The sequence below is a fragment of the Pogona vitticeps genome, chromosome 2 (assembly GCF_051106095.1).
Source record: "Pogona vitticeps strain Pit_001003342236 chromosome 2, PviZW2.1, whole genome shotgun sequence".
Classification (NCBI taxonomy): Eukaryota; Metazoa; Chordata; class Lepidosauria; order Squamata; family Agamidae; genus Pogona; species Pogona vitticeps.
In genome coordinates, this window is record NC_135784.1 from 45,923,534 (window position 1) to 45,946,160 (window position 22,627).

At 39.4% G+C, this 22,627-nt stretch overlaps 1 protein-coding gene across 45 annotated transcripts in view; it reads right to left on the minus strand.

Moving 5' to 3' along the window:
• Positions 1-22,627, minus strand: part of FOXP1 (forkhead box P1) — a 689,964-nt gene that overhangs the window by 39,548 nt on the left and 627,789 nt on the right. For all 45 annotated transcript variants that reach the window (XM_078385126.1, XM_072989422.2, XM_020791061.3 and 42 more), the window contains one exon: positions 18,236-18,319. In XM_078385126.1, the coding sequence (XP_078241252.1) occupies positions 18,236-18,319 (84 nt within the window). The remainder of the gene's footprint in view (positions 1-18,235; positions 18,320-22,627) is intronic.

Here is a 22,627-nt window from a genome sequence, read left to right on the forward strand (position 1 = left end):
TTACATCCAAACTTTCTGATTTTCCCCCTGCCCCCGATTTACAGTATATTTAACCTGAAATAAACAGGAGAAAGAAGCTCATTTGTGTTTATGTGGAAAAAGTGAAAAGGAAGAGGTGGGACTAGCAGCTTTCTTCTAACCAATTTGATGATCCTGGAGTAGAGAATAACTGAATATACTGTATTTTTTGCTCCATAAGATGCACCTGACCTTAAGACGCACCTAATGCTTAGAGGAGGAAAACAAGGAAAATATATTCTGAACCAAATAGTGTAATAAAATATTTAATAAACTATAACAGAATAATATTTCAACCATGTAAAGCAGGGGTCTCAAACATGAAGCCCAGGGGCCATTTGCAGCCTGCTGGAAATAGTTTGCGGCCCCCGCCTTGCCCCTGAAGCACCCACACATCCTCTGCTGTCAAGAGTCAAAAGAAGCCTCACTCGTTCGCCGGCTCTCTCCCAAGACAGCACCTCTTGCACTCTCCAACCAGAACTGCAGCCTGCCAGCCAGCCCGCCTGGCTAAGGACACTCCTGGGCAGTTTCCTCGGGCTCTTGCTCTGCTTGGCGGAAAATCTGATGCGGCCCGGCCTCACCAGACTCTGCCTCCAGCAGCCCCCAGGTAAATTGAGTTTGAGGCCCCTGATGTAAAGTGAACAGCAGTCAACAGTGGCATTAAGAATCATTACCACTGTCATTAATAAATGGAGAGACTTAAAGCTTTGTGTACTCTAGTTTATGTACCATAAATTTAAGTCAAGTACATATAGACCATTATCAGGCAGTGATAAGACCTATACCACACTACCTATATTTTACATTTCTTTTCATCCACCTCCTCCCCATGCTTATAGAAATGTCTCAATGACAGATAAGATTGTTGTGCAACTCTGCCCAGCTACAGCTCAAGCCTATATTAAGTTAGAAATGGTTTGTCTGATTTGGCACTGCATTGAGAGGTCCCTTTTAGTTGTGTGGAGGATAAATAGTGGAATTAAACTATTTAACAGCTGGTTTTTCCTTATTTACTTTAGGTTATGCAAAAGAACAGCAACAAAAAGCTTAACCAGATCCCATTCACCAGCAGTAGCACATGCTCAGCATAAGACCAAATCTCGGTTTTCTGACATAATTGAACGTTTATAGTATGCAAGGCACAACAGATTATTCAACACAAAGCCAGGAACAATGTTCTTGGCGAGCCAAAAAAACTGAATACAAACTATAGTAGCTGAAATCAGGAAGCAGGTACTGTAATCCAGTTAGAAGTCACGAAGAATTTAGACTTTCTTAATTTTCAAATGACTGTATCAGCAAATGTAGTACAGTAGTGCCTCGCAAGACAAGTGCCCCGTTTAATGACGAAATCGCATCACAATGAACTTTTTGCAATTGCAAATACAATCGCTTTATGATGTTTTAAATGGGTTTTTTTTCACTTTGCAATGATCGGTTCCCTGCTTTGGGAACCGATTCTCGCAAAATGACTATTTTCGGCCAGCTGATCGGCGGTTCCAAAATGGCCACCGGGTAAAAAAAATGGCTCCCCACTCTTTTCTGGGATGGATTCCTCGCTGCACGGGCAGCAAAAATGGCCGCGCTATGGAGGATCTTCGCTGGATGGTGAGTTTCACGCCCATAGGAATGCATTAATCAGGTGTTAATGCGTTTCTGTGGGCTTTTTTATTTCGCATTATGACGTTTTCGTTCTACAGCAATTTCGCTGGAATAAATTAACGTCGTAATGCGAGGAACCACTGTATGTGCTACAGGCAAGAACTCTGTTCCAAAAACACTAACCAAATAATTATGCCCTGTCTCTGAGACTTCCTGGCCCTGTTCTGATTTAGATACATCAAAGAGATACCACAACCATAAGGACTTGGAAACAACTAAAAGAAAGACTGAATTTTGCTTTTTCATGTATGCAGGGTTAATTTGTGATCAGCTGCCAAGTTTGTGTTCTGGCTCATAAAGCACAGTTAGTTTCCTTGCTGCAACACCCTTTGGAAATACATTCTCTATTAGATGCCCAGAACTAGTTGAAAAGTTTGCAAGTCGAATCCAAATTTCTCATAAGAATGCATTGAAAATTAATTAATGCATTCTTATGGCGGGAAAAAGGTCAGAAACTTTTTAAAAAATTAAAAGAAAGGCACTTACCAGGTACTGTAGACTGAAGCCTGGCTCTTCACAGTGCCTAACAGCCGAAAAAGAGCACCAAACAGCTAAGTCCCAGCAGGCAGCCGGCAGCCATTTTGTGCTCTTCTCCGCTCCTGCTCCTGCTCCTGCTCCTTTCCCCTCCCCTCTCCCCACCTAACAGCTGATTGGCGCTGGTCTGAAAGGCTTCCCAGGCAGCTTTTAAAGCAAAACTATCAGCTTTTAAAGCAAGTACGCACGTTTCTACAAAAGCAGGTTTCAACTCAAATGGAGCACCTTTTCACCCAAGCACTAACCCCAAACAAGCAGCTTTTAAAATAAATTTTGCATTTTAAAATGACAACACCAGGCAGTCCCAGGTCTCTATCCCAGCTATCTAACCGCTTGGACTAGCAAGGAAGCAGACAAGCAGCTTCTTCACTAACTGAAATTTTGAATTTCCCGCTTTCCCTGCCTTCCTCGCACTTTAGGTATGCTAATATCTGTGCACTGGAGGATTGTGGGAGGAACCCCCAGCCCCTGATGGGGGTCCCGTGGGGCACCCCAAAACACTGAGGAGCTCTCTTGGTCTCTGGCAGGACAGGGGCTGTGCAGCCCTGTTCTGAGCAGGAGGTTCAGCCGGGGGTCACCATGCCTTTGGGGGGCAGAGCACAGAAGGCGGTGGGAGGCTTCTGGGTGGTGGTGGCTGAACCCTTTTTTACAGTATTTGCACCATAAGATGCACATACTCCCCCCCTTTTTTTGGGGGGGAAACTGTGTCTTATGGAGCGAAAAATACGGTAGCTTCAGTGATTTTCATTTCTCTTAGGTGGCCTGAAAAGAGTAGAAAATTTGAGAAGCCATGTTGTATGTTATTATAACTGAACTGAATGTTATTATAACTACTCAGCGGCTTTAATGAAAAGATAAGAGACGTGTCCTAAAAATGCAATGGCTCTAAACAATTTTTATGTGGGCTTTAAAAAAATACTTCTGCTGAAATATGTGTTGTGCAGATGCCTCATTTTCTACAATTTAAATTTTGTTGCATGAATGTAACCTGACCTGTCACTCTAAATAACAACACTCTTTACATTTGAATTTCTTCCAGGTCCTTTGGAAAAATAAAACTGATAATATTTTTACTTAAATAGAAGGGGGGGGGGAATCTTCCGACCCCTCTTACTACTGTTTTCTTAATAATTAACATTATTTTTAAATATGGAGAGTTCGCCCAAAGGAGGATATACACCATACCTATCTGTCAATTTTTTTAAAAAAAGTAGGTCTGAAGGAAGAATGCAAACAGAGACAAAGAAAGCAGCAAAGGACACCAGAAAAACTGACACGTTTTAAGCAAACAATCATACAGACTATGCTGAGCCCATCTGTGGTGCTTTAGGGCACTGATTTCTCTACTATAATGGTGCTATCGTACCACCACTGCCACGGTTAGAACAGTTGCTTTTTAATTGGATCTTAAGCAACTTAAAATGGCCATTGATTGCTAGCCTTTGAAAGGGCATGGCTCTTGGGTCTGTTGGGTTTTGTGTTCTTTAACACTTCTCCCATGAAACCTCTACACACACATACACACACCCTTTACATATTTTATATTTTTTACACACACACACACACACAACTGCATGCAACACAGGACTTGGCAGGCAGCAATCACTTAGCAGGTGTTGTTATTGGCAGGGATACTAAGGAAACCCAAGTTGAGGAGTGGGACTTAATGAAAAACAGTATATAAAAACAGCTTTTGTGTGTTGCATTTACAAATCTCCTTTTATTGCTACATATCATTATTTTTCAAACTATAAAATACAGCTACAGCAGCTAAAATGCTCAGTCATTACCTCACAGTTAAAAGGCTATTTTTTTAATGCTTTGTTTTTACAGTTGCTAAAAACAGGATTTCAAAACAATCTTAATTGCTGTGGTTAGGGTGAAGGAAAATACATAAAAAATAGCCAACAGTTATGTCAGCTCCATAAAGATGGATGTACTGCCAGGTATGCAAGAACACTTTTGAGCCAAAGAAGGAAGAATGCATTCCTTCTCTTTTGCCCGGAAAGCAATTTGTAGCTATGTTGTGCCACCTAAAAGCGCACTGGGCCTTGGTTTCTTTTGTCATCATAATTTCAAATATGCATGAAAATAATGGAACAACTGTTGAATTAAGTGTAAGATCAGCATATAAACACTCCCAAGCTCTTTTAAGAGCAAAAATCTTAGCAGAGAACTAACCATGTAGAGGAAAATAGCGACATGGGTTGTTGTAACATTTCTTTGGTAATATGAGGCAGTAGTTGTATGTAACAAAAACTTATGAAGTGTGTGTTTAAAAACTGAAACAGGTACCTATTCCCCAACCCCTTAACTCTGGCCTTTTTTTTTTTTCATTCTTGGTTGCTTCACAACAGGAGTGACCAAAACAAGAGATGTTGTAAGCCAGCCTTGTCTTAAGCCTTCTCCTCAAGGTAACAGAAGCAAAGCAATAACTGATAGTACATTTGAGAAAATTTGCCCTGCCTCTAAGCCTCAGAGGAAGAAGTGGGCTAAGTGAAAACAGAGATATGCAAGACTACAGGCTTGTGCAGTGCTTTAAGGTCCAATGAATTCCTTCCCAGTCAATCAACAACAACAAAAGGGGTTTGGAGGGAGAAGCATGCAGTGTCCACCTCCTAATCCAGTCAGAGTGTCAACACAAAACTGGTTTGAGCAGATCAAAAGGGAGGCACTTCTCACCATGGTAGTAAATGTTATGGGAAAAAACCCCTACCTTTTGACGGCACACAAGAAGTTGTGGGTTGTTAGGATTTCCAATTCAATTTGGCAGAAGAGCTGTCTAATAGTTTTTTTTTAATTGCTCACTTCCACACAGATGAAGATCTCTGAACAGTAAAACTTGGTGCTTATTGCTAGGTGTCTACTATAACTTGATTTTATCCCCTACCCAGGGGAATTTCGGCTTCAACCCTGCCCTACAGAGGCTTACTCAAACAGCCTGGCCTACACACTCAAGCCTTCTCTCCATTATTTCAACAATTATATCTTAGTCCATTGTCTTCTGTCCAGCAACATGGCAAATGCTGCACGTCTTGTTGTTATGTGTTGTCAAGTCACCTCTGATTTATGGAAACCTTATTAATGAACGATCTCCAAAATGCCCTATCCTCAACAGCCCTTCTCAGCTATTGTAAACTCATATTGTGACTTCCTTTAGGGAGTCAATCCATCTTGTGCTTGGTCTTCCTCTTTTCCTGCTGTCTTCGACTTTTCCTAGGTTAATGTCTTTTCCAATGAATCTTGCCTTTTCATGATGTGCCCAAAGCAGGACAGCCTCAGTATCATCGTTTTTGCCTCCAGAGGCAGTTCAGAGTTGATTTGCTGTAGACCTATTTGCTCATCTTTCTCATATCTCCTCCAGCACCATATTTCAAAAACATAATTTATTTATTTTTCCTGTCAGACTTCTTCACTGTCCAGCTTTCACACCCATCCATAGTGATTGGGAACACAGTAGAGTGGGTGATCTTGGTCTTGGTCTCTGGTGACACATCCTTACACCTGACAGTAGTTCCTATCTTCAATGCTGCCTTTTCAAGTCTCTCACCTACTGATTTTCTGACTGAAGTCTCCATTTAGACTGATGATTGAAACAAGATAAACAAAACCTTTAACTATTTCAATATCTTCATTGTCAACATTAAAGTTGTGGAGTTTTTCTGTAGTTCTGATTTTGATCTTCTTAATGTTCAGCTGCAGTCCTGTTAGGTACTTTTTTCTTTCACTAAAAGTCATTTCAAGTCATTGCTGCTTTTTGCCAGTAATTTATTTTTTTTATATCATGCAGTTATACACCACTGACCTAATGCAAAGCACTACTCTAAGTGGTTTACAACAAGACAGTACTACAAAATGCAAAACCCAATATACCAACATGAATCATATCCAAATAAATAAGACAAAAGATAAAAAGCCCAAATGATGGTAAAAAAGGAACACATACAATTGACTTATGCAAGGATGTCCTTGAATGCCTCTCAGAACAGGACAGTCCTTAACATTCTCTTAAAGAATGAGAGGCAGGAGGCATGACTTACTTCTGCCAGGAGCTCTTTCCATAAGGATGGGGACACAGCAGTCAGATGGTTTCATCTGCATATCTAAAATTACAGTGGTGCCTTGCTTAGCGATGTTAATTCGTTCGGAAAAAATCGCTGCTAAGCGATAACATCGCTAAGCGAAATAAAAAAGCCCATAGAAACGCATTAAAATGCAATTAATGCGTTCCTATGGGCTTAAAACTCACCGCTAAGCGAAGATCCTCCATAGCACCGCCATTTTTGGTGCCTCTAAAGCAAGGAATCCGTGCCTGAAAACAGCGGGGCGGCCATTTTGTTTACCCGGCGGCCATTTTGAAACCGCCGATCAGCTGTGCGAAAATGGGGGCTTTGCGATGATCACTTCCCTGCGATCATTGCAAAGCGAAATTCACCCATAGGGACCATCACAAAGCGATCGCTTTTGCCATCGCAAAAACTCTGTTGCAAAGCGATTTCGTCGCTATATGGAGTGATCGCTATGCAAGGCACCACTGTACTGATGTTTCTTCCATCAATTTTCAGTCCTTCATATGAATCTAGTCTGGTTTTCCATATATGATCTGAGTGTAGATTAAACAGGGAGATATAATGCACCCTTGTCTGACACCTTTGCCTACAGAAAACCATTTTATATCTCCATATTCTGCCCTAATGGTAGCTTTTTGTCCATAATAGAAGTTACACATTCAGGACAATCAAGTGCTGAGGCACACTCATTTCTTCAGAACAGCCCATAGTTTCTTATGATCCACACAGTCAAAGGCTTTGTTGTAGTCTATAAAACATAGACTGATCTTATTCTGAAATGTTTGTGCTCTCCAGTAACTAGTGGATATTTGCAATATGATCTTGAATGCCTCTTCCTTTTCGAAATCAAGCTTGAACATCAGTTATTTCACACTTCTTGTAAGGTAAAAGCCTTTGTTGCATCATTTGCCTTCTATGAGAAATAAGAGCAATAGTCCTGGAGTTACAGCTCTCCTTGGCATCTCCTTTCTTGGGAAATGGAACATGTATTGAATATTGCCAGTCTGTGGGCCATTCTTTTGTTTTCCTATTTGTTGGCGTATTCTTGTTAGGATTTTGACAGATCTAGTCTCTGTGGCTTGAAATAGTTTTATTAGTATTCCATTTACCCTTGGTGGTTTATTTCTTCCTAGTGCTTTCAATGGAGCTTCGCTTTCTAAAGCTGCAGGTTCTTCATCATAGGGTTCCTTTCCTAGTGGCACAGTGGTTAAACTGCCGTACTACAGACAAAACTGTGCTCACGACTCAGTGTTCAATCCCAGGTAGGCGGTTCAAGGTTAACTCAGCCTCCTATCCTTCCGAGGTTAGGAAAATGAGTACCCAGCTTTTTTTGGGGGGGGGGAATGTATAGCCTGGATAATTAACTTGTAAACTGCCCAGTGAGTGCTTGAACCGCTATGGGGCAGTATATAAGCACACTTTGCTTTGCTTTTCCAGGAAATCTGTCATCATTTTATCTCTTCTGTCTAGGTCTTCAGTATACTGTCTCCACTTTTTTATGTTTTCATGGTCAGGAAATGTGCTTCCCTTTTGGTTTTTTAACATTCCTAATCTAAACTTAAATTTCCTTTTGATTTCTCATATCTACTGGAAGATATTGTTTGATTTTCCTTTTTTAACATTTTTCTTTGAACTTGCCATTTGTCTCGTTGTCATGACAGATGCTGAAAAGCCGCGTTTAGGATTCTGATGCTACTTTGCCATCCTTTATTTCTGCTTCCAGACTGTGCTTGACAATTTTGTTTCTTTCCTCATCCCTCAGGTTTTTCTTTTCTTTTTACTTCAGGAATGGTCTTTTTGAATTTCCCATAATAATAAAATATCCAGCATCAATCCACTCTTCTCATTTCATGGCTAGTTGAGTTGAGTAATGCAAATCTGTTTGTTACTGGACTTTAAATTCATCAGAAATATTGTATAAATTATGTTTTGGCATTATGATGGTTTAGTGTTCCTCTTCAGCTTTACTATAAGGCTGGATAGTTACTGTTTGTAATCAGTACCACAATCTGCTTCTGCTCTTGGCTTAGGAAAGAGAATACAGCTTCTCCATCTCTTGGTTCCAATTACATAATTTGACTGATTTCTGTACTGACTATCCACGTGTAAAATCTCCTGTTCAACTGCCTGAAGCATGTATTTGTGATAAATAGATTGTTGGGTTCACAGAACTCTATGGGTAATTCTCCCGCTTTGTTTTGGACTCCTAAGCCAAATTCTCCAACAGCATTTGGGTCTGCTTTGTGTCTTACTTTTGCATTCTAGTCACCTATTATTATAAACATCTTTTGTTTTGGTATGTGATTAATTTCCTCTTAGATGCCTGCTTAACAGCTTTCTATTTTATCTTCTGCATCATCTGTAGTTGGAGGACAGAACTGAATAATGGTTATGCTGATCGGTTTCCCCATATGATCTCAAGTGCCTCTGATAAATATTACTTGGTCAGAGTGTGCATTATTGCCCCTAAATACTCATGCTATATCTTACAACATCATCAGAGCCTCTTCATTTCTTCTGAGTTTATCTTCTCTGACTGAAAATGTTCATTCCAATCCATTATAGTTCACTGATGGATTCCCAGTATGCTGTAGTATATAGAGTGATTAACTAGGACTCTGGAGAACAGGGTTTGAACCCCCAATTGTTCATGGAAACTTACTCCTTAAATATCTTACTTACCTTAAAAGCCCTATTAGGTTTAGGCTAACCCAAATAGATTAATTGGTTCCACAACTTGACATTGCAGCACACAGAGAGAGATACACACAAAGAAACCGTTCACTGACACCAAGCAGTGCAATTTTTAAATGTCCAATTTCGTGCTTTATAGTTTCCAGTTTACCTTGATTCCTATTTCTCCATGTTCTAGTTGAACATATCATGCAGCACCAGACTTTTCTTTAACCTTGGTGCATGTAAGCCATTATAGTTCTTTCTACTTTTCTCCAGTTGCTACATTATTGTAGGCATCCTTCAGTCTTGAAAGAGTATGATCATGTGCTCTGAATAGAGGTCTTGGAAGAGCGTTTAGTGTGGCTGAGAAGGCCAATTCAAGAGTGATAATCCCTTCTACACTGAAGACAAATATAATCTGTCCCCTGTCTAGCTCCCTGATTTTGTTGTTTTCGTGACTGCCTCTTTGCCTCGGCCTGCTGAACAAGTGTCTCTTCAAATTGGGAGAGGCCATGCTGTACTGCCTGCCTCCAGGCTGAACGCTCAGATGTTAAGGTTTCTCATCTGTTGAGGTTCTTTCCTAAGGCCTTCAGATCCTGCTTGCAGATATCCTTGCATTGCAGCTGTGGTCTCCCTCTGGGGCGATTTCCCTGCCCTAATTCTCCATACAGGAGATCTTTTGGAATCTGACCATCAGCCATTCTCACAACATGCCCAAGCCAATGCACTGTCACTGTTTCAGTAATGCATACGTGCAAAAAATTACAGCTAGTTCCAGGACTACTTTGTTTGGAACTTTGTCCTGCCAGGTGATACCAAAAATCTGTCGGAGATAATGCATATGGAACGTGTTCAACTTCCTTTCCTGCCATGCACAAAGGGTCCAGGACTAACTTCAGTATAGGAGTGTACTCAGAACACAGGCTCTATAGACCTGGATCTTGGTATAGAGAACATGGTAGCTGCTTTGCCAATGAGTTTATCCAGCTCGACATTTAGAGAGAGTGTATCAGAGATTGTTGAGCCAATGTACACGAAATCATGAACAACCTCCAGTTCTTGTATAGAGATGGTAATAGAGGGAGGTGAGGCCATGCCCTGGCCCATGACTTGTGTTTTCTTCAGGCTGACTGTTAATCCAAAGTCTTGGCAGGCCTTACTAAAATAGTTCATAAGTTGTTGGAGCTCTTCAGCAGAATGGGCAACAAAGCTGCATCATCGGCGAAGAGGAAGTCCTGCATGCATTTCAGCTGGACTGATCTTTGCTGTCAATCTAGAGAGATTAAAGAGCTTTCCATCTGATTTAGTCTGGAGATAGACACCTTCTACTGCAGTTCCAAAAGCATGCTTCAGCATGACAGCAAAAAATATTCCAAACAGAGTCGGCGTGAGGGCACAGCCCTGTTTCACTCCGCTTCGGATGTCAAAGGGATCTGATGTTGAGCCATCAGAAACTACAGTGCCCTTCATTTCCTCATGAAAAGGCCTGATGATGTTATGGAGTAGAGGTGGACATCCAATCTTGGGAAGTATTTTAAAAAGGTCGTCCCTGCTAACCAAATCAAAAGCCTTTGTAAGATCTGTGAAGGCCGCAAAGAGTGGCTGTCGTTGTTCCCTACATTTCTCCTGCAACTGTCTTAGGAAAATACCATGTCACTGGTGAATCTATTAGCTTGAAATCCACACTGTGATTTTGGATAGACTCTGTCTGTAAGCACCTGGTGCCTCTTCAGCACAACATGGGAAAGCAGTTTTCCTACAACGCTGAGGAGATGCCACGCTAGTTATTGCAGTCGCCCCGTCACCTTTGTTCTTGTACAATGTGATGATGCTTGCATCCTTCATGTCCTGTGGTACTCCACCTTCCCTCCAGCAAAGACAGAAGATTCCATACAGCTCAGTGGTGATGGTCTATTTACAGAACTTCAGCAGGGATGTTATCTTTCCCAGGTGCCTTGCTAGAGGTGAGGGAATCCAAGGCCGCTTTTATTTCTGCTAAAATTGGTTCACTGTCCAACTCTTCCAAGACAGGCAGGCACTCAATGTTATTTAATGCCTCTTTGGTTACTACATTCTCTCTAGAATATAGCTCAGAGTATTGCTGCACCCAGTGTTCCATCTGCTGTGCTTGGTCCTGGATGATCATGCCTGTAGCAGATTTCAAGGGAGCTGATTTCTTCTGGATTGGACCTAAAGCCTGCTTGATACTGTCATACATTCCCTTGATGTTACCTGTGTCCGCTATCTGTATCTGAGAGCAGAGCTGAAGCCAATAATCGTTGGGCCATCTCCTGGCAGCCTGTTGGACTTGGCTACGAGCAGCTCGAAGACGCTGCAAGTTGTACTCACTAGGACAAGCTTTGTATGCTGCTAGAGTTTTCCTCTTATCCTTGATGGCTGGCATCAACTCCTCCGAATGGAGGAGCTTCAAACCAGTCTGCCATCTTTTTGGTCTTCTTGCCAAATGTGGACAAGGCGGTCTTATAAACAGCATTCCTAAAATGTTCCCATCGTTCAGGTGCATTTGCAACAACTGGGCCTAGAAGAGTTTCCTCAAGCGCTTGGACAAATTCCTCCACTTTTATCTGATCGCGAGCCTTGCTAATGTCAATACGTAGTCTTCCTTCCTTTTTTGTGTGATACAATCTCTTTATTTGCAGTTTGACTCTGCTCCACACCAGGGAGTGATTGGTATCGCAATCAGAACCCCGATAACTGTGTGTGATCGTAATACTAGGAAGGCCAGAGCATCTAGTGAGGATCAAATCGACCTTATTCCAATGCTTTGATCTTGGATGTCTCCAAGAGACTCTGTGTCGAAGCTTTGTATTAAAGAATGTGTTGCTGACACAGAAACCATAATAAGAACAAAACTCCAGCAAGTGCTGTCCATTTTCGTTCATCTTCCCAATGCCAAACCAGCCTAGACAAGTGGGCCAAGAATTGTTATCAGCATCAACTCTAGCATTAAAGTCTCAGAGGATGAACAGCAGCTCTCTCTTGGGGATTTTTTTTGATAGTAGCTGCCAGGTCATCATAGAATTTGTCTTTGATGTATTTCTAACCACAAAGCCAACACCATATTCCCTGGTCTCATTCAATGGTTTTCCCTGCTAGAAGAATGAGATTTTTTTCCTTTACATTAGCAACATCACTATTCATACTTGTCCTTTCCTCTGCCCCAGTAACTGATTGGATGCTTTCCGAGCTGGCAGTCTCATCTTCCAGCAATACCTTTTGTTTCATTTTGGACTGTCTTATCATAGAGTTTTCAAGGTAAGAAAGATTTAGCAGTGGTTCACCAATGACTTCTGCACAATACAGACAACAGTTAGCTTCAGTGTCATGCCGCTGTCTATGAAAGATCCTCTGCCAGTTTCGCCTTTAGCTATTGCTGATGCCCAGTAGCTGCTCTCTGGACGTTTCTCCGCCCACATCACCATTGGAATTATCCATTCTTTTCTACTGATGTGGACATTACTTCTGAAGAGGTTGGATGCATCTTAGTCTGGGTCCTCAGCTGTGAGCATTCTACCTTGGATGACCCTGCTAAAGGTAGGCATCCTTCACTCTCAAGAGACTATGGTAACATGCTCTGAAGAGTGTCCTCTGCAGAGCACAAGACCTGGGTAAAATAATATGGACAGACTGTTACCCAAGCAGCAAATCCCCCCTTTCCATGTCACTGAAATAGTCCAATGGAAAGGCAGAAGCCAATACAACTGGTTCCAGTGACGTTGCAGGAGTTGCATGAATGTCATGAATTTTGCCTCAAGGTTTACTACTTTTCCATCAATGGATACAGCCACAAGGCAGTGGAGGTTTGGAATTGGAGTTTTCCTTCTCCTAGATAGGCTGCCTTCCAAGGCTAAGGAGCTCCATCTATCCGGAATCCTGCTGGAAGTCTAGGCTTATAATGGGGTCTGGGCATCTGACAACATTGCTCTTCACTGACACATTCAACTCCCCTCACCATGTTAAGGAGTGCATCCAAGGTGGCTATATGTGTATCACAGATATACACTTGAAATAGCTGTTTGGGAAGCAAATACTTGTAGTAAACACTCCTTGAAATACCACTGGTTTTATCAGAATCTTAAGCAAGTGGCTTACGTACGACAGCTAAGAAACACGCAGGCACTCTAAACAGACTGCTAAAGAGTTCACTTCTTTTAAGGACATAATCTCATACATTCTTTTTCTCTGATTATATCTGACAAGTTGCTGCTCTCTGTGGGTTGGGTGGATTCCTGATTCATTGTACAGCACTGGGAACTGATCAAAGGGTTCAGCAAAATACGGTACTAATTTATGCACATAGACAAGATTAAAACACTTGAATATTGAAAAACACTAATGGCAACTAAATGAATATCCAGTTAAGGTGTGTGTGTGTGTGTGTGTGTGTGTGTGTGTGTGTGTGTGTGTGTGTGTGTGTGTGTGTATGTATATATGTATATGTATATATATATATATATATATATATATATATATATATATATATATATATATATATATATATATATATATATATATATATATATATATATATATATATATATATATATAATTTTTATACAGTGGGGTCTTGACTTGAGAACTTAATCCGTATTGGAAGGTGGTTCTCAAGTCAAAAAGTCTGTAAGTCAAGTCTCCATTGACCTACAGTGCATTGAAAACCGATTAATCCCGTAACCGGCCGTTTTTGTTCCATTTTGGTTTTTTTCTGGTCTGTAAGTCAAATCTCAGTCTGCAAGTCAAACCTAAATTTTGTGGCCAGAGAAGTCTGTAACTCAAAAAGTCTGTAAGTCAAGCCATCTGTAAGTCAAGGGTCCACTGTATTTATTTATTTATTTATTTATTTATTTATTTAATTTATATCCCGCCCATCTGATACATCAGTATCACTCTGAGCGGCTAACAACATATATACGATTACAATAATATAAATCTAAAATATCAAGTAACATCACATAACAAAATCATAAATAATAGATAGATAAGGAAAGAAATAATAAACTATATAGTGTACAACATACACACCCTTTCGAGCTATGATAATTTTAATAAAAAACCCCTCCAAAATATACGCTTTTTAGCCACTTAGTATTGCCATTTTAATACAAGCGTTCCAAGCTATTTATAAAGACAGAAAGAGAGATAGAGAGAGAGAAATTCTCTATTCAGTCACTGATAAGCTGCAGTTTTGAATCTCTGTTTACAACTTTGTGTGGAAAACCTAGTTTTCTGTGGAAAAAATGGACCAAAACTCTTAAACCAAACATACACCTTGCTTCTGTTATAGGAAAAAAGGGGAAAAATTAATTACTGGGTGTAAAGAATATTTTGCACTGCTGTCTTGGTCATCAGATCTCTTCTCGTCAAAGTTCTATCCCGCTGAGTTAAAAGAAATGAGGTCTAGCATAGACTCTGTGATGCCTGTTCTATTTTTCCCCTCACAGGAAAAGTACAATATGCAAAACACTATATTCCTACATTTTATAATTAATTTGTGAATGCTTCACCTATACATATTTTAATAATTTCTGATTTATCTGATGATATCTATAATAAAATTTGCTATATTTCAATAAATGAAAGGAAGGCTGTTTCAATCCAACAACAGAGTGTCACACAATATAGGCCTGTCAGGCACCAATTTTTACTTCTAACATGTAAGTTAAAGGATAAGGAATTTATAATGCCGCCTGTGAACGAAACCACTTTTCATACACAAATGTGATCTTTTTTTTCCACCCAAAGGGTAATACAACAGTACATTTACATAAACTAATCCAAACAATCTATGTATTTGACAATGGCAAACCTCACACAGACTGCCTATTGTTGGTTTACATCTTGGAGTTCTTTATGTTGGCTTGTAACACTGCTCTAGCTGTCAAAGGTTTGACTTGGACTCTAAATAAATGGTTATACAAGTGCTGTGCAGCGATATTGGACTTCTTTGGAAAAGAAAACCTGCTGTGTGTGAATTCAAAAGCTATTAATTTTTCAGTCAAAAATATTCATGCCTATTTCTTTTAATAGAGAAACACTGTGCTGAGCAACTGAGAGATAATGTTGACTAGTGGTACAGAATTTTCAATAGAGCAGTTAAAAATAAATTTAGTAGGAGGTCCCCATCAAAGCTATAATTTTCTAGCATGTAAAACATTTTTAATACTAATCAAGACAGTGCATCCTCCCTTAGATCAGTTTTTCTTTTCCTACTCTTTTGTCCTGTTTATTAGCTGTGTTGCAATGGTATGGTCAACTGGTATCACTGGAGCTCATTAACCAAAGCTCTCAGATTTTCATAAGTGAGTTACTGGTCAACTGGCTAAATACTTATCATCTTGCAATTACCTTCTGACCCCGGGGCCCTAGTCAGTCCTTCAAGATTGGGTTTATGGGCCCTGGACCCTAGACTACGCTGTAAAAATAACTGTTCAACCAGAGGGCACTGGTATGGCAGCAATGTGCTTGATGGTTTATCTCACCTATAAAGCTAAACCCCATTTCCCCAGTTCATATCACATCAGACTGGTATGTCCTAAAATGACAGGTGGCCATCCTTTCAAAATGCAAGACATATTTATTTTATTTCTGTCCTTGAAATGCTTTAAAGTTCCTAATGGCTTCGTGTGATTACTGAAAACTGAGGGAGTGATTTGCTTCCTGATTTTAAGATTTAAAGGTACACTGCTTTTATTTGATTTTTACTTTGAGTTGTGTGCAAATTAATTGAGTGTTGACAATCTGTAATTCGTACAAACAGTTTTAATCACTATGCAATGATGCAATATTATGATGAAGTATTGGTTTACTTGTTTTTAATTTTCTTGCCCACTGTAAATAAGGCATACAAACATATGTAAGATTTATGATGACAGAAATTTTTAATAGTCATGCTATTAACTCAATGAATATGGTAGCCTGCCTAAGCGCAGGTGGTAGTGAAAAACATTAATGCCTGAAACAAAACACATACTGATAAATAACATAAAATAATTATACAGTATGTACCTCTGTTTTCATAGAAAAGAATTTAAAATTTCCAGGTTCTCTGGAAAATAAAGAAATGGGGCCTACTATGATGGAACAAACAGTTGAATTTTGAAAACATCACATTGACTCTGGCTTATTTAATGGTAAACGTTTACATAATGAAGATCTGTTGTGTCATCCTTAACCTTTTTTCTGCAACATTGTATTCACATAAATAAAAGTGCATACTTCAGCAAGACGTATTTCCAAACAAGAGCTTCACTTTTCATATTTACCTTTGTTTCAAGAGCATGTTCTACATTTCTTCTCACACAAATGTTTTCATATTCTACATTTCTCCTCATGTTCATCAAGTCAAGGGAAGAAATTTCAGAATTTTCACAGGCTCATCCTTTAAGTAGACCCCCAGTGTGGTGCAGCGGATAAAGTCAAGGAAAAGGACTCAGGAGATCTGGATTCAAATTCCCATTCGGCAATGGAACTCCCTGGGGATGTCCAAGCCTTGTCTATAGAGCCCAGTTAGGGTCACTATAAATCAAGTGTGACTTGATGACATGGAACAACAATGCCTTTATCAAGGAAAGGAGTGCTTCCCAGGCACACTGTTGAAAACACCCATGCTGTTACATATTTCCTTGTGAATGTTTAAACAGGCTATCTATTTCAATAGCCTGTTTATATCAGTTTTTTCTTTCTTTCTTTTGAACACAAATGAGGTGTTCAATCATTCAAAGATGTTAAACCCTAAAATATTGCCCAAGAATACCCACTATAGCAAGATTTTATACTACACTATGTATTTATTTAATGTATTTTATCTTTGTATAATCGAGTCTATGACCGCATAATAAAACTTTATTTATTTATTTATTTATTTATTTATTTATTTATTTATTTATTTATTTATTTATTTATTTTTATTTTATTTTATTTTATTTTATTACTTATAAAAGCAGGAACTGGCAACTCTGGCCCACACTGCATAGCCAAAATATTTAATGTTCAGGAATATTGATAGCTGATGATTGAAAATTTCTGGAAGGCCAGATTTGCCCTTTTTTAATTTATGGCATGAAATCCTAATTTTACAATCCAGAATATTATATAGGTTTCAGAAATTTTAAATGATTATGAACATGTTCACTCTGATCCTACTTTAAAGACTGGCCAAAATCCTATTGGTTAACTACACCTGCAAAAGGCAAACAGCATACCTTGCAGTAGCTTCTCACAGGGATTTTCAGGCATGCACCAACTAACCTGACTGACAGATTTCTGGGCATATGTCAACCAACCAGACTGATGTGCCCCCGTAAATCCCGGTAAACTCATTAACTGCAAACCAAAGGCTGCCAGAAGTTATGCCACTTGCCTTCAAAGGTGCATTTAATCAACAAGATTTTGCCCATTCAGTTTTAAAATGTGTGAATGCCATTCCACACTGATAAAGTCTACCAGTTCACTATATCCATTCTTCACAAAAATTGGAAGGACTTCTAATTTATTTTAGACATGCTGGTTCGGGTAATAGATCTAGGTTGCAATCCTATCGTTACTGACTAGGAGCCTCCATTAAGCTGAGCTACACTTATATAGGGTGTGCTATAAACAAACAAACAAACAAACAGATGTATATATTGCAACTGTTAAAAAATTGCAGTGCAGACATAAACTGTTTAGTCAAAAGTCATACAAGCTGAGTTTAATGGAGTTTACTCCCAGGTAGATGGCATGGGATTGCAAACAAAATAATTAGGAAAAAATTGTTAGCTCAATTTATATAAAAGAAAAAGATCACAAGCCTATTATACAACATATACTTGACTGTATGTGATGAAGTATATTCTATACTATGAAAGTGTTTGGCGTAATAAACAATGTTGCTCCCTAGAATATACTTCTTGGTTATTGCTTTGACGATTTCACTTTCACAGTTATTTTAAAAGAGCTTCCATTTGTACTTCGACCATCTCATGAGAAGACTCCCTGGAAAAGACCCTGATGTTAGGAAAGTGTGAGGGCAAGAGGAGAAGGGGACGACAGAGGACGAGATGGTTGGATAGTGTCATCGAAGCAACCAACATGAATTTGACCCAGCTCCGGGAGGCAGTGGAAGACAGGAGGGCCTGGCGTGCTCTGGTCCATGGGCTCACGAAGAGTCGGACATGACTAAACGACTAAACAACAACAACCTTTTGTACTGCATTCTCAGATGGAAAAAAACAGGGCCCACTTTAAAGCTTTATTTTCTCTTTAGAGATACTTACAGGTTGAGGGGTAGCTTTGGGTTCAGTTGACTTCACATGCAGGTGCGTCATCATAGCTTGCAGGCGCTCTTTGTCTTTTGCAAGCTGAATGGGGAAAAAAGTTACTTTGGTGAACAGAATCCAGAACTGTACTTGTTCCCAGCTGGCACTTCAGATGGCCCACTACAAACCCTGCCACCATAACATTACGACTATAACATTATTACTTCACAACAGTTTGAAATTGATACGTGACTTCCCACCAACCCCCCAAAAACCTTTTTAAAAGTAAAACAAAAGTCTTGGTACTGATCAACTTTTTGCAAAACACAACGTGTTAACTTTTGATTGAAGTAGCACTAGACCTGCTGCTGGCACTAGTGATTTGGATGCAGCACTGACAACTAAAATATCTTAATAAATCCTATTTATTAATATGCCACCCAAATTCACAACATTCAGCAAAAAAAAGGTGTGAAAATGAAGTGGCCAAACAAACTAACCCTTTCCTGATTTAAAATTTAGAATAAGTCTTTAAAAAATCTCCTTCCTTCTTTAACAACTTACAGCCCCCCATATGAGAATGAAATAAACCCTATGGAAATATTTTCATCTTTGAAATGGAGCAATTAGTGAAGATGTATCAAACTTCATTATTTCACAGAACTGGAAGTATTAAAACCTTTTAACCAGGGGAATGTGCATTGTATGTGGCCAGCATGATATATGTTAGGTACCATTTTTGTTACCAGTTCTGTTTGTTAAGTGTTGACTGACTGCTGCTGGATGCCCCTCTAGTAATTGACATAGTTTTGGAAAGACATTTCTTCTGACTTATCTATGGATGTCAAGCTCAGAATACAAGTCCAACTAGGGTCTTTTGATAAAATTGCAGTGCTACTACAATCATTTTTTCACAATTGCCCATATGCTAAGATTTCCAGTAAGGTATAAAACATCTGGGCAGAACTATGCATTCACAACTGGAAGTTATAAACTACTTATAAAGAAGTTTCAGAGTGTTTAATGTGAAAAGAAGAGTAAACTCTACGTAACATGGTTTAAAACAAGTAACTGAAACAGACAAAATATGGACCATGAAAATAGCAGAATAAAAATGTTTCAATGGCTATTTTGTCTTAAACTGAATCAAGTTTTAATGGCTTAATGTTCAAAGGAACATTGGAAAGAAAAACATTTTAACGTTTCCAGAAACAGAGGAAGCCTTTCACACTTCCCATGAGACAACATTCTAAGGTTTAGGAATGCTAATAAAAGGATGATAGAACTACAGTGGGGCTAGTGGTCATTGGACTCCATCATCCCCAGCCAGCATGATGGGTGATGGAATTTGTTGTCCATGTTTCCACAGGACTATAGGTTCCCCAATCATGCATAAAATCTTGGATATATATATATTAAAAAGCAAAGCATGCTGTTTATACACCGCCCATAGTGCTTAAAGCAGTCCCTGGGTGGTTTGCAATTTAATTATTTAGGCTATACATTGCTCCCCCAGTGAGTTGGGTACTCAATTTACCAACCTTGGCAGGATGGGAGGCTGAGTGAACCTTGAGCCAGCTACCTAGGATTGAACCCAGGTTGTAAGCAGAGTTTTGACTGCAGTTTAAGCACTTTGCCATGAGATTCCTTTAAAAAAATTATAATTATAGGCCTTCTGTGAGAAGGAGAAGAGCAGGGGACTGTTTCATGAGTACAATTGGCTGGATGAGTCACAGAATTTTTTTTGCCACACCAAGGTTGCTCAACATGCTGGCCACTAGTTTTATGTAGTTTACCTACAGACTTCTGCTTACAGTATGCTTCTGTAAACTGCCAAAAAAAAAAAAAAATTAAATACAAAGATGCAAGGACTATTCTCTGGAGGAGTGACTTCCTGTCATATTTCCTGTTACTTCATTTCTCAAGCTATGCTATTGTTTTTATTTTTCACTGTTGCTTAGTGAAAAGGATGGTGTAGATTGTGGCAGGGTCCAAAGACTACTTCAAAAAGGCCTGAAATGAATGTATCCTTTTTAAAGGTAAGGATTTGGGGACTATTTCACTGAATTCCTATACTATTCGTATATTTAAAAATATTTCTTGTCCTACAATAAAATTCTTAACAAAATATATAACTATGGTAGCAGCAATAAGTCAATATAGGAGAGATCTATCAACAGCATCTATTGCAGCTCCTCTTCTTTTGGTCTAACAACTGGACAATGAAAATGCTCCAGTAGGAAAGCATGTTTATTTAGCAACCTCAATTCTGCATCTTAAGAATATTCATGTCAGTAATCAATTTCTGATGCCAATCATAAGAGCTGGCTTTCTGGTATAGAAAAAAGAAGCCAGCTAAGGCACCACCGAAGGCAAAATACTACTCAGCCCATACCATCAATCTTATCTTCTCTTGTTTGGGCAGACTTTCCTTAATCAATCTTCCTAGCAACCAGTTTTAGAATGTTATGTTTCTGGTTGTGCCAGTGTTCTTAAAACCACACAAAAGGATCCTCAATCTATAATCAGAGGGATGCGCTGGTACAGTGGTGCTGCAATTTAAACCTAATTAATTATTCCCACAGTGCCTCCCATTACAATTCTGAGTAATATGCAGTATGAAAAAAAACCACTCTTTTTATTTCAGCTGCTAACTTTTCATTACAGTAGCTAAGGAGTAGAGTTTATTCAAAATACATGTCTAGGGTAAATGTAATCACATATTTACTGTGAGGGTAAGAATTCCTGCTAACCTAGCAGTTCGAAAGCATGTAAAATGCGAGTAGATAAATAGGTATCACCTTGGTGGGAAGGTAATGGTGTTCCGTGTCTAGTTGTGCTGGCCACGTGCACCGTGCGCTAGAGTCAGACACGACCGGACTAAATGTCAAGGGGAACTTTTACCTTTCCTAAGAATTTGAACTAAAACATAGGCAAACCTTCTGTTTTCAGGGAACGGGACATGAAGTATAAAGGGATTCTTTAGCTTGCTTTTCTGTAGGTCAGAAACCACAACCTGTAACTCCATTAGCAGTTCTGTGTCGTTCACTTAGATCATTCAGAAGAAGTCACAAGGGCTTGCTAGGCCATGGTTAAGAGAGCAAGCTCTCATCAGCCTGGCACCAAAAGGGCTCTGAAGATCAAAGTGATAGCTACCTAATGGTACTGCTGGTGGAAAAATAAACTTGTTTGCTAATGAGGTGCTTTAAGGAAAACAAATACACATATACACTTGCAGTTTGTGCCTAAACTGCAAGCCACAGGGCCAGCTCTCAGGCTAATGTACACATGGATAATTTCTTATAGGCTCTACAATATAGAGATTCCACCCCACCCCACCCCAATCTTGTACCTCATATATCAAAATATGTTACTAAGACAGTTGTGTCTATTTTGCATTGATTGCACAGGTTGGTCAGCACAGTGACTCTCCAAAATGAGTAACTAAATATAATGAAATACATGATTTTGTTCTCTCAGTTTTTCATGAACAAGATGCTTCCTTGCTGCTACTGCTACTTGTCACACTTTTTCCTTTACGGACATCAATGCCATGAAGAAATGTGTTAAATCACTCCCTGTCTTCCCAGGTATACAAACATAGCTACGCATAACTTAGCTGAAGTTATGTTGTCATGGACGAGAGCTGCAGGAATATGCTGCTCATAGGTGGCCTCTTTATTTTAGTTTTGCCTGATATTGAGTCAGATGATAGCCCAATAATGTCTACAGTGACTAGAAGTAGCTTTCCAGGGTTATGGATAGTTTTTCTAGCCCTACCTAGAAATACCAGGAACTGAACCAGAGATACTGCATGCATGTGCTTTAGCACTGAGCTACCGGATTCCTAGGAAAGAAAAGGTGAATTGTTGCCTCCAGAACCAGCAATTCATCTTTCAAATAGGTTGCAAGACCCACCCACTTGCACTGTTTAACAACCAGAATGCCCATTTTTGAACACTGAAAAATGGACGTTTGCCTGAAAATTGGCTTGCAAAATTCACTCTGGTTGTTCCTGCCTGAATTAGAAGAACGGTGGCCACATCAATAGTTCAAATGTGCTGCTCTTAACTACAGGGTCTAGCAATTAAAGCATATTCATTTGTCTGAAAAAAATCACACATTTTAAATAATCTAATCAAATCATTATGTTATAAAATGTTTGCTATAAGTAGTGTTTTGAGTACTGACGAAAGACCAGCTGACTAAGAATTTGCAATATAAATAATACTTATTGTTTCAAATGATAATTAATTACATGCCACCAAGTCCGTTGCGGTTCATAGCAAATTTCCTGGGGTTAACCAAGCCCTTTGTCAGGTGGTATTCCGAGACTGCTCAAGGCCATGTGACCCTATACCATGATCCTCCCATTCTGGGCATTCTACCTACTTTGCAGGCACCTCATAA